At 40.8% G+C, this 17,626-nt stretch overlaps 2 protein-coding genes across 2 annotated transcripts in view; one reads left to right on the top strand and one right to left on the bottom strand.

Annotated features, from left to right (window-relative positions):
* Positions 1-5,501, bottom strand: part of LOC311054824 (uncharacterized protein) — a 42,808-nt gene extending 37,307 nt beyond the window's left edge. The window contains exon 1 of the mRNA XM_084070826.1: positions 5,377-5,501. The gene's annotated coding sequence lies outside the window, so the exon portion shown is untranslated. The remainder of the gene's footprint in view (positions 1-5,376) is intronic.
* Positions 5,502-7,179: 1,678 nt separating this feature from the next.
* Positions 7,180-17,626, top strand: part of LOC311054813 (calcium-binding protein 2-like) — a gene marked incomplete at its 5' end in the record, with an annotated part of 29,069 nt that continues 18,622 nt past the window's right edge. Inside the window, 2 exons of the mRNA XM_084070815.1 lie at positions 7,180-7,239; positions 8,394-8,576. Of these exons, the coding sequence (XP_083926941.1) occupies positions 7,180-7,239; positions 8,394-8,576 (243 nt within the window). The remainder of the gene's footprint in view (positions 7,240-8,393; positions 8,577-17,626) is intronic.

Genomic DNA, 17,626 nt, shown 5'->3' with positions numbered 1-17,626 from the left:
GAGGTAACAAATAATGAAACAATGAAACGTATGTAAAAGAGGTGTTGCAACATCTAGTGGCTAAATGTTGTCTTAAGTTGTGCCCCTTTAAAGTACAGTAACTTACTGAACGAAATGAATGATGAATATAATGTAAGCCATTATTGTTTCCACTAGTCGTGTTTGGTGTGTGCGATGATCGTGATGATTTGTCTCAGGTGACTGATATTTGTTTAAGTGTAAAATTATTTATCAGATAACTTCAGTGTATGTGACTGTTTGTTGCTATCCATGTGTTATTGTACCAGTTTTAACTGCACATTGTATATATAAAGCAATCACATATTTTGGAAAATGTTTATCTTGTAAAAAAAAAAAAAGGAGAAATCTAGAGCCTGGTTTATGGGTTCAATACATTTTCTGATATAACTCTGCCAACTTTGCTGCCTCATACTGTTTAAATCCTTCTAAGCTTTCACTCCAGGCAAGCAAATTCTATTATTAAACACACCCAAATCGTACCCACGTGTGACAGTGTTGTGAAGGCATGTGCAATCAAGACTTCCACTAGGGGGCAGTCTAGTATTAAATTACGCATAAAGGGAGTTAACCTAAATTCGTGTTTTTCAGGTCCTGTAATCCTGGAGCTTTCAAAGAACATTGTTGAACTTCTGGCCCCCTTTCAGTTTGATTGGATTTGATCAATATAAATAATGATTATTTCTTAAGTCTACCACCACAATGTTCCTCATTCTGCCTCTGTGGGCACACATGTGACACACACACACACACACACACACACACACACACACACACACACACACACACACACACACACACACACACAGGTGCAATGTAGGCCACAACAGTACAGGATTACTAAGCAAAAACACAACAAGATGTGCTGACCAGGAGTGGAACCCAGGGCTCACTATCCAGTCAGCTAAAGAGCCAGGCCTGCTATTGAGTGGACATGTAGCTGTACTGAAGTCTTGAACATCCACGCGTCCCAGGAGGCTCAACTGGGGACTTAATGCACGACCAGAAAGGCACTAAGAGATCCCACCGATCACACCCATTTCTGATGTTAAGCTTAGATTTTACAAGGACCAGTTACAAATTGCAGACTATTTAATGGCGGTTTTGAAGGAGGGTAAGGAGTCACTTTTTGATGTCTGTTGGTCGGGCATTCCACATTTTGGTGGCATAGCAGTCAGAACTAATTTAACCCCTTGTTTGTGTTGAATCTGGGTTGAACGAGATCAGTGGAGCTCCCTCTGGTGTTGCCTGTGTGGCTAACCATGTCACATTAAAGAAAAGTGCCCACAAACTACACAAAAACATAATTTTCTTCCAAAGGTATGAACAAAGGACTTTCCAATCAACCATTTTCCATAACTATTTTTTAACTCTTGTTGCCCAAGATTACGTTACCATATTCAAATCTCTCTCTATATGTTAATAATCATGCTGTCCATTTATGATTTTTCCGCTGTTTTGGATATGTAAATGTTTTACACTGCATTTATTAGATTTTTTTTTACCTTATTTTGTTCCACCCTCTATTTGTTGTTCCACCCTCTAATTAATAACGTGACCTGGGTGTCTATTTATGTGGGTGGGGTACACACATCTCGAGTTTGACCCGATGAAGAGCCTTGGCTCGAAACGTTGTCAATAAATTACATTGTAGCAGATGAGTGTGCAGGTTTTATTGACTTAATATGGGCCATCCTCAGGGCCCAGGGGGAGCATGAAGCTGCACAGCAAATTCTATGTCTGTTGCAGGAGTACTGGATCAACTGACCAACATACTGTAGCCATACAGAGCCCAGCCCTAGCAGGAGTAACGGCCTGCCCAGTCACACCAGTGATCACATTATGACAGTGATATTAAACGTATTTGAATGGAAACCAAGTAAATGTATAAGTAGGCTACCATAGGGTATACAGTTCAACTTTGGTGAAGTTTGGAAGTTTCAGGAACAATACCATAGGTATTGTACTTTTAGAGACTCCACCAGATGCACACAAATGGTTAATTCAGTCATCATTTGTGCCAAGTAAGTAGCTAAAATGTTTTGATGATTTATGTGCATCAGCTCTTTAAACTTTGTGTTATTAGAAATTCTTGCATGTGCTACTATAAAATAGGAGTTATATCCTCTCTATCTGTCTCACACTCTGTTTCTCTCTGGGATCTATATTGGGAACAAAGGAAAATTGTCATGAAGTGTAGTCAACAACGTGGCGGGTGACAAATGTGTGGTAGGCTACTTTCCAGACTGGAGAAGGGCAAGTACCTGTGTCAAAGTGTTGAGGTGGGTTGGATTAGGCTGACTTTATTATTACTATTATTGTGTGTCTTGTAGGAGATTCAATCACAAATGATCGCTTTTCATTAGCTTAAAAATCAGCGTGCTGGGCTCAATGTAATTGCGTGCTGATAATTTTCAGTGTCACAGAAGAAAGAGTAAGAACAAACTGATGTCATTGTGAAGGAACTACAGAGACCGCCAATGTCTGGATCGGATGTCTGCTTCAAATAGCTTACACTGGACTATTAAAGGCAAAAGACTTACAAACAGCTGCATAGAAAAGAACAGCTTGCTACAATACCTTGATAAAAGAACCAAAAAGAGACCTCTGACTTAAAATGACCAGAGCTTCCTCTAAACAATCTAGACTGGACCCTGTTGCATTTGTCTGAGTTCTGGGGAAAACTCGCAGAAAATAGCCGATCTACAAGGTCACAAAAGAGCTTGCAGAACAGAAAATATACTAGTATAGAGCCCTGAGGGACTCTGGTCAACCAAGCATAATGGTGTAAGTCAGGGATTTTCAACAGGTGGTCCGTGGACCACTTGTGGTCCCTGAAGGTATTGCATGTGGTCCCTGACCATGTTGCAATATGTTTTTTTCTTCTTGTTCCATGGAACAGTGCATATTATCGGCCTGGTGACCTATGATGACATGTCAATGTTGTCAGTTTTTGGGAAGTCGGAGGTCAAGAAATTCCACAGAAAAGGGAGTTAGAATCTCAAGAAGGGGAAGTGTACCGGATTTCCTGATGGAGTCATCATTATTAGGAAAAATGGCCATATAATTGCATGTGTCTGTGTAGTCCATGGACCACTGGTTGAGAAACAGTGGGATGTATGCTGGCATACAGTAGCAAGTGTTAGCAAAGCACTAATCTTAGCTCTAATCTCACCCAACACAACAGTGGTCCCTAGGTTGATTCTTAATCAGGGTGGTGGTCCCTGGTTCACAATCAGTTGAAAACCCCTGGTGTAAGTGGTTCAAGATGACACTAGTGTTCTTCTTGTCCAGATTGCTCACCATGAACAGCCAGGTATTTATATGTGGGGAACACCTCAACCACCTGTCCTGTTAATCAAGGCGTGGGCTTCCTCACACCATCTGACAAAACTATTCACTTTGTCAGCTGAGTTGTAGTTATTTGACATGTAGCCAACTAGAGCAAGAGCAGAATCGTCCAAAAAGGGTGTAAGTGTAAGTCACATGATTCATTGCTTTGCCTGCAGTGTACACAGTGTAAATAAAAACGTACCCTGAGGCATCCCTGTGCTGAAATGCCCCAGGACAACCTTTCAAAGCATTTCATTGAGGTGAGAGCAATAGATCTAAGCTCCAGTCTTTAACTACCCAAGCATTTTATTTTTAGGCACACACAAGTTTTCCACATAACTGTTATATTCCACTGGGACAGAGACAAAGACAATAATACCTTACATAACTGATCTACACACATTTTGAGAGCACATTGAAGGACCCCATCCTGCCCAGGAGCCTTATTTGCATTACGCCTTCTTAGCTATGTGCGGACCTCATCAGAAGATTAATGATTAAAGGGGGCAAGGAATAGGCCTACATTCCACCCCACTCAGTGGGTTGGAATGGGCTGACTCATGCTCTGCTTGGAGGTCACTGGTGTCAAAGAACTGTTTAGCCTCATCACACCTTACTGCAGGTTAGAACTACAGGGCCATAACCTGTTTTATTGATTTTAAAGGGAAAAATGTCACATTCCTAAGCCAATAATTTGATGACCGGCGATGACCGGTGGAGTCTATCCAAAGAGTAGGAGAGTAGGAGACTGAGCAGCCATCGGGTCATCACATTTTTGGCTTAGTAATGCGACCACGACAAAAAATCTCCATGAATTCAAGGCTTCATGGCGTGTGTAATTGATAGAAAATAAGTCCTTTTTTTTTGGTGAACTACTCCTTTAAGATCTTCCAGAGACCTTTGTGTCACACTATTTTTAAATTCCTTGTTCTCTGACATAACCTGTCTGAGTTCCTTCTGTGCAGACTCGATCCTGTCCTTGTCTACAATTGAAAGCTACTAGTGAAACCTTATTATTGTTAAAATAAATAATTATCTTTTTAGTGACCCTGCACTTATTGGTTGAAAACAGTTTGATGGTTTTACATGGGATGATCATATCAACACAGAAGTTTATACATCAATAACAATAGCTGACAGACCAGCGACACAGACCATGCATTCAAAAGCAGGCCCTTAAGTCCTTATGCCTCCAAAGACCACACTGATTTAGTAGAGACAGGCTGTTTATGAACCCGGGGAGTGAATTTGGTTGATAATAAACACATTAACAAAAGAATGGAAAGAAAAGGCAGAGAAAAGAGATGAGATATTGTGAAATATGGACAGAAAGAGCGGGTGGGACTTAGAGAGAGGTGTGGGTAGATTGCCAGGGGTGGTATGTACTGTATTGCTTTAAAAGCAGTTAATGCACTGCGTTAGTTATACTGTAGCTGACAGATGCTGACTAGAGTATTAAGGTTGATTTGTGCGTAAGTGCTGTCTTTATATAGAGACCATTGTGTAAACATGTGGGGATGCCCCCCAACCCCTTCACAAGCACACAACTGCTCTACAAGTAGGCTACACACAGACAGGGCAGGGTTAATACAGCACTACATCTCTTAGGTCAGGTCAACCAGGTTTCTGATCCGTACATTTGTATAAATGTCCAGCAGTATGTACGCACTGTAAGGTCAGATATTGAGTTTAGTAGGACTTGAGTTCAGTAGAAGTTCAGTAGTCAAACTCAATTTCTATGAATTACTGCATATATTCACATGGTTCATGTAATGGAATGGAAGAATACCCTTTAACTACTGTAAATACATTCAGGACTGTACCAGCAGTTGACTGCATATCGCAACAACAGGTTTGATTGATGACCATAAACCTGTGTTGCAGTCTTTTCCCCTGCACTCACTCTCTATCTGTCTATCTATCATCTTAATAAAGTAAAAAAGAAAAGCCAGGCTAAAAATTGTTTAAAAAAATAATGATTAATTCTGCAATTCAGCTCATTCAAGAACCATAACTCGTACTCACCCTCAGGGCAGGCTTCGAAGATGAGACCTTCCTATGATTTGACCAGGATTTTAAGAAGATCTCTTCCTCTTTTATCTTAAAGTGGAAGTGGCGAGTGTTGTAATCTTTGTACAGTGAAGAATGCTTTGGATTCTGCAGCTCTGCTCAACATGTTGCAGCACGTGTGATGTAATTGGCTGATAAATCCAGTTAGGTGAATATGTTTTTCTTTTGTGGCAAGGAAATGAGGACATGATACAATTAAAAAAAACATTGTTTTTATATGATTGTACTGCTCTTGATTAAATATTTTCTATCAAGATATGATAATTTCCAACCTAACAGCGCCATAAAGAAAATCCTGCTACCAAAACCATTTTAACACACACACACACACACACACACACACACACACACACACACACACACACACACACACACACACACACACACACACACATTGATGTCCTAGAACGACCCCCACCCCATCGCAACTAAGCCCATGGTGGAATTGTTTTCATAATACTTCACATACCACTGAATTGGAGACAGACAAATTTAAAAGCAGTCCTCAGTAAACCAAAGGGAACAATTTAATCAGCTACCCTGTACAGTGCACTACCAGCTCAGTGGCCTTGTGGTTAGAGTGTCCATCCTGAGATTGGGAGATCGGGCCGGGGGTCAATCCCTGGCCAGAGTCATACCAAAGACTAAAATAAATAATTACCCAATGCCTCCCTGCTTGGCACTCAACATCAAGGGATGGATTCGGGGTAAGTCCCTCCCTGCGACATACTTGTGATCATGTCTAGGGGATGTACTTCATGTTATGGAAACAGGATTTGGCTAATGACCTACAGTATGGCCCACATGGCTCGGAAACTGTTGGTTCACAAGGTTACTTAATATGTAGCTTAATATGTAGCACTGTCCGTATGTGGGGGGGGGGGGGGGGGGGGGGGGTTGCTTGTTTGTGCATAATACATATGCATATCTACGTACATACACAAATCTAGAGACGGGGAGAGAGAGAGAGAAAGAGAGGGAGGGAGAGGGAGTGAGAGATGGAGAAAGAGCTGGAAAGGGAGAGGGAGGTAAGTTGATAAATGCGGAACTATTGTGCTAGTTGTTTCTATTATTTCTAAGTGAGACCAAGTCAAGACCACAGAAGTTTTCATCCAAATCGAGACCCTGACCAAATAATTCAGTTTTTCAAAAGGGAAAAACATAATCATGAATAGATATAATAGTCACATACTAGAATGCAATTAGAATTGTAGGCCTTCTACATACTGTGTACAAAAGATGTGCAGGCACAAATTCATTTAACAAATGATTAATCACCTTCACTAAGCTCAAAACGTCTGATTGCTCGATTAATCGGCTATGAGGGGACATCCCTACAACAAACGCTTCATTGGTGATCCAGACGCTCTCGGACAATTCCAGAATTACTTTCTGACATGTCAACTAATGCCTTGCTGAGATGTTTTCATTTTTATTATTTTAGCATGACCTACTTTTCATCTGTGCACTTTCATTTGAGTGCACTGTATTGTATTTAAAAGCAATGTGCTATATAAATTCAGTTTGATATATTGATATGTGTTCGTGGTAGCGATAGAGGGATGTGGATGCTAGAGGGATGAAAAAGAGAGGGGTGAGGGGGGGGGGAGAAGGAGGAGCAACACAGTATGAGAGATGCCTCAGATTACCAACCAGTGTCAGATGCTGTAGAGAGATAAAAAGGGGGGGGAGAGAATAAGGGAGCGACAAAGGGAGAAAAAGCGGACATCTATGTGCATGGGAAACTAGACAGCCAAGATGAATGAAGCAGGAAGCGTGTCATCTTTGGAAGTACCAGAGGGAAAGTTAGTGAAAAAGGTCAGTTTGAGTTTCCTTGCAGTGTTTATATGAATGAATGAAATATATGTCTGTGTCTTGTCAAAGTTGACCCACCCCTTACATGATTATACAGACACATCAAAACAGCAACAACAAAAAAAATCATACAATTATTATTTGTATTTTTGTTCACCTCACAGTACATTCTACAGTACATCTAATCTACAGTAGCCTACATCTAATGAAACAATATCAAACAGAAAATATGCTAAATAAAAATGGAAGATAGCTATAGGCCTCACTGGAATGGTGGCAGTATGATTTAAAGACCCAATCCACCCAATATATATATATATATATTTTTTTTTGTGGTTAATGTGTTTTTGGAGCTTAAACATGAAAAACCTGGTGGTTTCTTGCACTCTGCACATCTCTAAAGAATGAATATGTTTCTTTACAACCAAAATCTGGTTTTCAGATGAGCACTCATTGAAAACAGGTTTGACTCAGGGCACACTAATGTGTTTATATGGTGTGATGTCACACAATCAAAGCCCCAGCCTCTGATTGGACAACAGACCAATGAGGGACAGCCACATAAAAGGTGTTTATGATTGTGTCTGATGAGGCTTTGATTGTATGACGTCCAGTGGTTGACAAGTAACAAAGTACATACTCGCGCTCTTTATTATTTTAGTATCTGTACTTAAACTAGACCAGTGCCCAACGGCCATCGGTCTACTCGGGAACGATGTAAGTCGGGAACGATACAAATTGGGAATGCACCCGCTTATATCCCTTGTACCCGTTGTCAGAGTACCCGTTGTACCTGTCTGTCTATGTCCCTTTTGTCCCCTACTTATACAAGTTCGTACAAGGGTTCTGTACCAGGACTGCTTGAATGAGTTCCTGTTTCAGCATTATGCACCCGAGGTCACGGTCATTATTACTAAAATATTGTCATCACGCAGCAGCCTTCATTAGAGATCTGATTTGAATGAAACTACGTACAGGGGTGTGTTTCAGCATTTTGTACCCTAAGGTCATGCATTATATAGTGCTTTTTCTAGTCTTACTGTCCACGTGTGTTACAATGTACTTCTCATTCACCCATCCACACACACCGCAACGGAGGAACACCATTATACACATTACTTTGTGGCATCGTCTCCTCAACTTTCGTCTTTCCACAGGGATCCATAAAGAAGAAGATGGAGTCCCTGAGGAGATGGAGCTCAGCTAGTATGAAGAGGAATCCTAAGCCCAAAGCCAATCGCCTGAGTCTGTCCTCCCCCGTAGGAGACCCTGAAGACCTCTGGCTCCGTGAGGGAGAAAAGAGGAAGCTGAGGCCCATTGTCGACTCTGTCTTTGGGCAGGTAGGAAACTCTGAAAGGTGCTTCACTGTATGTTGCATACTGGGGATGCCAAGACACTTTCCATGTACTGTTTGTGTATGTGTACTCTTCTTTAGTGTCACTGTTAATAGAGTCTGTTTCTTGTTTGGGAAAACACTCTTCGAAGTTACTGTTCAATACAATGCATGTCCATATCAGCATACTAAAGATGTGTCCTACTGTTGGGGAAGGAAAATACACTGCTCAGACATCTTTATTGGCAAAGAAAGACAAGATGACTTGAACATGCTCTAAAAATCTGGTGTTGTACTAATATTTGTAAGAACCACATATTGATAGGGAGCCACTAAGACTTTTTTGTTGTTGTTTTTAAAGTGAAGTTTAACAATGGTGGACAGTAACAAAGTATATTTTCTTGAGTACTGTGCTTAAGTAAATGTATTGGGTATCTGTACTTTACTTGAGTATTTGTATTATGGGATACTTAATATTCCACTACATTTCCAGAGAGGAAAAAAGGACATGAATTAACCACCTAAGCCCTATTTAAAATATAGTGAAAATAGCAGATCTACAAGCTCACAACGTGTTACAGTGTGACACGTTGTGAGCTTGTAGATCTGCTATTTTCACTATATATTTTTGGAACATGTCAAAGTTTCAATACAGCAATGCATTGCTATTACAAATTAAAAGTTTACTTTTGAATACTTACGGATTTTAAAAAGCATTTACTTTTGAATACTTACCATATTTTAAATGCAAGTAGTCCAGTCCTTAAACTCAAGAACACATTTGACAGAGTCACTTGTGGTTGAGTAATATTTGACCAGGAGTATCCAGGAGGTCCGATCAAATTTTAGTCACATATTGAGGGGCCTCTAAACAAAGCAGAGCCAAAAGCTATTTCACTTGACACAACGGGCGGCAAAAGTGTTATAAATGTCACTGTTGCAGAAATGTGATTATTTTTCAACAAAGCTCTCGTGAGTCATGTCACGTGTGCATCAAACAAGGATTTGATGTTCCATAATGTTTGCCTGTAATTGCCTTCAAAAACTGTTGTGGGCAGGGCCTATTTCTTAAAAAAAAAAAAAAAGTTTATCATGAACACAACATCCAATCAAGCCCAAATTGGAATACCATGTTGGGGGCGCTCTGGAGCGCACCCACAAAAGCACTTTCACTGGTGCCACGAAATGTAAAAAGTTGAACCATTATGTCATAGACACATAATTTCCCCTCGTAGCTTTATTTGAGGACAACGCAATATTACACTGACCGCAGCAATGTACTGTCTGGCAGGGTGTACTGTCTGTCCACCGTCTGTCTGTCTGTCTGTCTGTCTGTCTGTCTGTCTGTCTGTCTGTCTGTCTGTCTGTCTGTCTGTCGTTGCTGGTGCTGTGCTGCACACAAAGTGACAGTTAAAAAGAATAAAAGTCTGCACAACAACATTGCTCCTAAGTGATTAGTTTTCTTTAAAACACAGAAAAGATTACACGGTACAACGTTTTGACCACTGTTGGCCTTCATCAGGTGGTCCTGAAGGCCAACTGTGGCCGAAACGTACCATGTCATTCTTTCTGTGTTTTAAAGTAAATTAAACACTTAGGAGGAGTAATGCTGTTGTGCAGACTTTTATTCTTTTGAAGACCTGAGACAAGACCATTACAGTAGTCTAACTGGAGATAAAGGTCAAAGGTCACAATCGAGACACATAGAACAAGTGATGTTGGTTTGCATCCCTCAGGTGCGTCTGAATTTTTCACAAACTAGAGGTTCAGGCCGCTATGCGGCTCACACATCTACGTCGCACCGCCGATCCGAACGATATGTCTGAGTCATAGTGACGGGGGCTTTGTCAGAGTACCCGTTATACCCGTATGTCTGTCCCTTTTGTGCCCATATATGAAGATCTCTGTATCTGTCTGTCTACCTGTGTCCCTTTTATGCCCATGTATGGAGATCCATGATGTTATTAGTATATGTCCATACTCTGTATATTGGCAAGACCATACAGTATATGGACATATCGGTTGGATCGGCGATTCTGGACAACCGCATATTCCGAACAACTAGATGGCGGGCACTGCACTCCCTCATGTCCTTGCCAATGCGCCAGCCGAGAAGTCGGTCGGTCCCATATATGCACATGACCATATATGTGCATAGTGGTCGGATCTGTGGCTCTGGACAAACGGATCTCCATATATGCCTATATATGGGTGTATCGGGCTTGTTTATGGTTATGTCTGAGTCATAGTGACATGCCTATATATCAGGTTTGTTTATGGTTATGTCTGAGTCAGAGTGACGTGGCCGTGGTCTTGCCTGTATATGGGCATATAGGGTTTATTTATGGTTATGTCCTTGAGTCAGAGCAATCTGGGAAACTATTAGGTTAAAAAAAAAAGGAAAAAAATGTCTTTCCTTTGTTGTTGCCTCTGGGGGCACCACCTCCTTTTTTGTGTAGAAAGGAACTCGCTTTGCCCCTCCCCCCCCTTTCTTAGTCCACTTCCTCCCAGGTGCTTCTGTGTTTATTCCTTCAAACAACACTACATGTTTAGGGCAGTGGTGCTGACAGATTGTGCTGAATCTGTCTTGAGAGGTGAGAGTGATGTGGCCGTGGTCCACCGGCCCACCGTGGTCCTCCCTTAAAGGAGGAGTTCACCCAAAAAATGACTTATTTTCTATCAATTGCACACCCCATGAAGCCTTGAATTCATGGATTTATTTTTGTTTTTGTTGCATTCCTAAGCCAATAATTTGATACCCGTCTCCTACCGGCTAATGTATCCGGTAGGAGACACAAATAATATACTTTGTGCTTCATGGGGTGTGCAATTGATAGAAAATAAGTCATTTTTGGGTGAACTACTGCTTTAAGCCAATTTCAATAGGACAACCTTATCAGGAAGTGAACAATCAGGAAGTGCCGCAATTAATTTTGTACTTTTTGTACCTGTGAACTTGTGCACTTCCTGTAAGGTCTGTTTAGCAATCTGCACAGATTGTCTAATCATGCAAGTTACCATACTCCAGAAGTTGTTGCAATCTTATCACGAAGTAGAGGTATTGGGCTTTTGTACAAAAACAAACACCATTTTGGGATGTGATGCAAGAAGAAATATAAGCAATATTTGTCAGCATTTTAGGTTATGGAGATACAATTCATAGGCAAAAAAAAGAAAGAAAGAAAAGTAAAATCACAATTTGAGAACCAGCCAGTGAATTACAGTAAATAAGAAGTCTCTATCTTGGTTGCATGAATGCATGTTGTGCTTGTGCATGTTCCTGGAGGAAGTCCTGAGCTTCTTATGAAATGTACCCAGTTTACATTTACACCCCTGACATGTGTTTCACATCCATACATTGAGAACACATCTGTGGTGTAAATTAAAAATGTAGGGGGTGAAGAGGATGCAACCGCACATGCAGTGGGCCTAAAGCAGCATATATTGTGTATCTATCTACTGTATCTATGTATGTGTATATATATATATATATATATATATATATATATATATATATATATATATATATATATATATATATATATATATATATATATGACTGTCTATTTATATGTATATACAGTGTGTGTGTGTGTGTGTGTGTGTGTGTGTGTGTGTGTGTGTGTGTGTGCGTGCGTGTGCGTGTGCTGTTGATCATTTCAGAGTGAGAAAATATCATTTCAGTGTGAGAAAATATCATTTCATCAAACAATAACCCTGGCAGCCATGTTTGACATGCTGTGTTCCTTCCGCAATGAGGTCATTCACAGTGACAATTCAGCCCTCGTGGCTTTGTGGATTTGCGCGAAAAATCTATATTTTTATATTAAACACAAGCCTGCATTCCAGGCTACGGCATTATGGCTACAGTAGCTATGAAATGAATGGCGTGCGTGCTGATGTGCCGTGGCAGACCTGTCACTCTTGGTTCAATAAAACCCTGAAGTCCAGTTTATAGACGACATACACAGTAATTACCGTTCACATGCGCAAGGCATCTTTATTGAGAAACAAGGGAGATTCCCTCTATACTATGTGAATAAAAGAACAGCAAATTAATGATATTAAAACAATACGACCTGATATATCACGAAGGCAAATCGCTCCACATCTAGGTCTGCATGCAAACAAGCGTTCGGTTGAGCGCCTGGAGAATTCTGAAGTTCTTATCTATAACATTCAGTATATCAACGCTGTGGCTATCAAGGCCTTCCTTCTAACCGGAGCACAGCTACTGTGCTCCACACTCTATAAAGTAAAGGTTGACGGCCCAAGGTTCCACAATGGACCATCAACCCCTCCTTGGGTACGAATTTAGTACCCACAACACAACATTAAAATGTGAACAGTATTTTATAGCAATTACTTTATAGCAATTATCATCTAGCATAACATATTGCATGTTAAAAAAATCAGGTCCCATTTTTTTCTTTTTGAGCCCAAGACTAGCCCCCCCCCCCCCCCCCCAACCCATCCAGCGCCATTAACGAATGTACTTGGCACCGAATGAGCTAAGAGACGGAGGTCCCACTCCCGAGCCCCCGGGTCCGTACCCTCCTGGGGCGGAGGAGGTTCCTACCAGTGCCTGAGACCGGAGCCCCCCGTATTATACACAGGGGCCCCAACCCCCAAGCGCCAGTTAGATCCGTACCCTCCTTGAGATCAACAGTCGGGGCGCAGATATCGTGCAGGGGTGTTCTTTGTCAAGTTCAGCATGGGGGCCCAGGTGGCAATATAATGTTTATGTGGTGTGGGTCTCTTATCACTTGCCATGTGCGAAGGGCAACACAGCCTCTAAAGCTGCCAGGGAGATCAAAATCAAAATCAAAATTGTTGTGTATTCTGGCAGGGGTGTTCTGGGTACTAGTCAAATTAATTGTGTAGTCACCCTCCTTGATATCAAAAAAATTGGGTGTGGTTTGCTGGTGAGTCTTTGATCTGTGTATGCAATGGACTGTGTGTGCGTGTCACTGTCTCTCCTTCCTTACACTTAAGTTTCTCTGTATTAGTCACTCTGCCATAAGTCTAAGCACATTAATTTAACAAAAAATTAAAGGCAACATTACCACTTCGACATGAAAGTTTCTACAAGTATGAACTTTAGTATAGTCACTTAACATTACACTACTGTCACTATATAATACTATACTATCTCAATTATACTATACATTTGCTATCATACTATTTCCCTCCTTGACCTGCCACCCGGCAGGGCACACAGCATAGGAATGTGCAGAGGCCAGGCCCAGACCCTCCTTTCCCGTGACTAAATGTAATATGGTTCAAAAACGTATCTATGATTATTCAATCAAATTGATATTGGGTTGCACTTATAGTTATACTTAGTTAGTTAATTTGTATTCACTTTTTTTTTTTATATATACACAAAAACACATGCACAAAATGGAATCGGAAACACAACAAAACACCTTTCCTGTGCCTTATGCACAGGTCAATTGACATCATTCTCTGGCTGTACAAAATTGTACAATTCTCTTCTGCAACCAATGACCTGTTTCAGAGAAATGGAAGGTTAATGACAGCAGAAGTGTATAAGTCTCTCCTGCAAGCAGTCGACCTGTTTTAGAGAAATGGAAGGTTAACCACAACATAAACAACCTTAATCACACCTTGGTCAACCAGCACGTATTTAAAAATGGACTTGATTGGAGAACACAGCATGTTTCCATTCAGTTCACTTAAGTAATATTTTTAGTCATATTGTTGTATAATTTTATAGCAGAACGAATTGTATTTTAGATAACGATACGACCAAGCACTAATAGCTCTGGTGTGTGTGTCTCCCTCGCTATTGTATCTATAAACATAAATCGTGTTGTGTCCTCTCCAGATCGATAGAAATGTATGTGTTTGCACATGTCGAGGCCACAACAACAGAGAGTAGGCAAGAGGTCAACCCCAGCTGCGTATATTCCACTGGCTGAAGAGACGAGAGGTCATGTGTCCGTGATAAAAATAGTAGTGAACTGATGTAAAGTCTCTGAAACATTCAAAGTCTGAGCAACCCAAGCTTCCCCAAGGCTTGATGTCTGTTCCCCATAGGTGTCATCAGAAGTGAGTCTCATACACGTATCAGCTTGTATCTATTGCTGGCCCTCTACGTCATGTCTAGAACGATGGTTTATGTTGTGGTGTTTCACTTGTAGCGCACACAGTACAGTTCCATGTTCCATCAGGTCATAGCTGGAAGTGAACCTCTGCCATTCATGTTGTACGTTAGCGTTGAATGTGGAATCAATACATTTCTAACTTCTGTGAAGGTCCATTTTGGGAATATGTATATTAATGTGTGGAATACCTACAGGCACTGTGTCTGTGGCACTTGAATGTAATTTGATAGTGCAGTCTTTGTGGCAAATCGGTGAAACGTGGCAAATGTTATGTCAGTAAGGCCTCTGTTCTGCTCTTGGCCTTCATGTGCGCATGCTATCCATGTTTGGTCTATAACAATGTTTCATGATCACCGCCACTTAAAATGTCACTCTCCACTATGAGTTAAGCAGCTTGGCCGTGCTAATGAAACAAGGAATTAAGAGTTCACACTTAAGCGTTTGGGCTTTCTGCCCACTTACATTCTTAAAATTATTATTGTTATTGTCATTATTATTATTATTATTATTATTTTTATTATTACTATTATTATTCACTTATTATTATTAATATATATATATATATATATATATATATATATATATATATATATATATATATAGATAGATATTAAAAAAAAAAAAAAAAAATTAAGAACTCTTCTATCTTACTACCGGTCATATTGGCGTAATTTTTTATTTAGCTTTGTTTGTCTAGATTTGGCTTCTGCTGGCTGGTCCTCCTGACTTGTTGTACACCATAATTCATTTTAGCAAAAATATAATTACACAATATAGTTGCCCCATATCAGTGTGTGTGGGCCACTGCTGTAGGCCGCTGGTAAGGAGTGAAGGTCAAATGCCTTCCTTCCCCCCCATTCTTTCAACTGTCTATTTTAACAGATTTAAAGAAGAAGCTATTTTTCTCCTTCAGTGCATGGCTCAACCTGACATTGGATAACTGCAGTATGTAAATTCTCAGGGGTATAGGCTTCAATATAACTCAAATATTTTAATTCAGTAAAAAACAGTAGTGGGTGTCTTGGATGCACCTTACGTGAATGTGGGGATGTGTTACAACACACACGTGCTCTCTCTCGATCTCCCTACTGTCATCAAAAATCAAAAACAACAAAGAGAAAAAAAAAAAAAAAGAAAAGAATTGGCCCCCAATGCACAGATTGCCTGTGGTCAAGACTTTCATTAACGTGAGTTTATGGAGCACCCCAAAATCAAAGTAACCACCAGTGTTCTGCAACCCCTCCCCAAACCTCTAGTGTGTTTGCGTGAACCCAGTTAATTATGTGGTGGGTGCGCCTGACAACATTCACGCACGTCCTACAGTGTAGAGACCCCCTTCAGTCACTCACACACCATTCACTTACCCCAGTCACTGGGACAGATACACACGCAGTTTGGCCCTTCCGGTCAGGAGGTCGCTTGGTTTGCTGTGAATACAGGCGTGCAAGTACATTTAACATTGGCTGCCAGTATTGGAATAGGTACTAAACTGTTTCACCTAATTGAGAGCATCAACGTTGTCATGTGGAAGTATGCTGTTACAAGCACAAGTCTAACATTCTACATTTACCTAAGTAAAGGTACATAAACACTTACACTTAGGTATGCCCAAGTGTTGAGAGTAAAAGTGTGTATTTGTGCAGAATGTCCCCTATTCACAGATCTGCCAGCTCCCAATGTGTCACCTTTGAGCTAGCCTAAATATTCAAGGTTTCCAGCAATAATGCTGAAGTAAAAAATACAATTATGGCCTCTGAAATGTAGTCGAGTAGAAGTAAAAGTATTGGAAACTGGAACTACTCTGGTGAAGTATAAATGGAGAACCTCAAAATGTACTCAAGTAAAACACTTGAGTAAAAGTACTTTGTGACCTTCCACCACAGTCTGAGCCCCATGCAGGTGGTTATCTTCCTTGCTTGCATTCCTAAGTAGGACAAAATCACTAAACAAAAGTGCTCACAGAGCAGACTACACTATCCACTGACATGTACTTGGGTCAAAGTACCAAAAACAAACGCTGGTATCAGAGTGGAGTGAAACACTTAGTTAGAAATGTAAAACAAGCAGCCTGTCCCCGATCACAATTTCTCAGACCTGACATGCACAATTTTCCCTTGAAAATATCAGATCCACCAGCTCGGATTGCTAGTAATGGAATAGCTAGTGAGCTTGTAGATCGGCAGTTTCCAAATGGCTGAGGTGTAGCAGGGCTGAGGTGAAACTGCAGGCAGCTGTAAGGGCTATTTAAGGTAACACTACCTCAGGGCTGTACTTACGCACAATACTGGACTTCATGTACAAGACGACAGCATACATATAACGACAATAAACATGACAACGACATACATAAAGCGACAATAAAAACGACAACAACATACATAAAACGACAATAAACATGACAACATTCGAATGTATTAATTTGAGCTTAGGCTATACGCTATCTTTTCCTTTGAACCCGGCGTAACTTCGGGGCCGTTGCTGGGAGGATAACTGTCCACCCAGCTAACCTAACGGGACATCATGGGGTATAGGGAGTTCAAAGCCTAATTTAAACCTAAACAAATGTATTATTTTTGATCAAGGCCGCATTTACAGTCCTTAACATCACCTCGCTCGGATGCCGGAGCTAAACATGTATTATTTTTGATCAAGGCCGCATTTACAGTCCTTAACATCACCTCGCTCGGATGCCGGAGCTAAACATGTATTATTTTTGATCAAGGCCGCATTTACAGTCCTTAACATCACCTCACTCGGATGCCGGAGCTAAACAAAGGCATACGCTATCTTTTCCTTTGAACCCGGCGTAATTTCGGGGCCGTTGCTGGGAGGATAAACGGTCCACCCAGCCAACCTAACGGGACATCATGGGGTATAGGGAGTTCAAAGCCTAGTTTAATACAAAGGTCATTCAATCTGCTGTTCA

The sequence above is a fragment of the Gymnoscopelus microlampas genome, assembly GCF_963454915.1.
Source record: "Gymnoscopelus microlampas genome assembly, chromosome: 2".
In the NCBI taxonomy this organism is placed as follows: Eukaryota; Metazoa; Chordata; class Actinopteri; order Myctophiformes; family Myctophidae; genus Gymnoscopelus; species Gymnoscopelus microlampas.
Note: the sequence above shows the minus strand (reverse complement) of the source record. Positions and strands in the feature narration are given on the sequence as shown.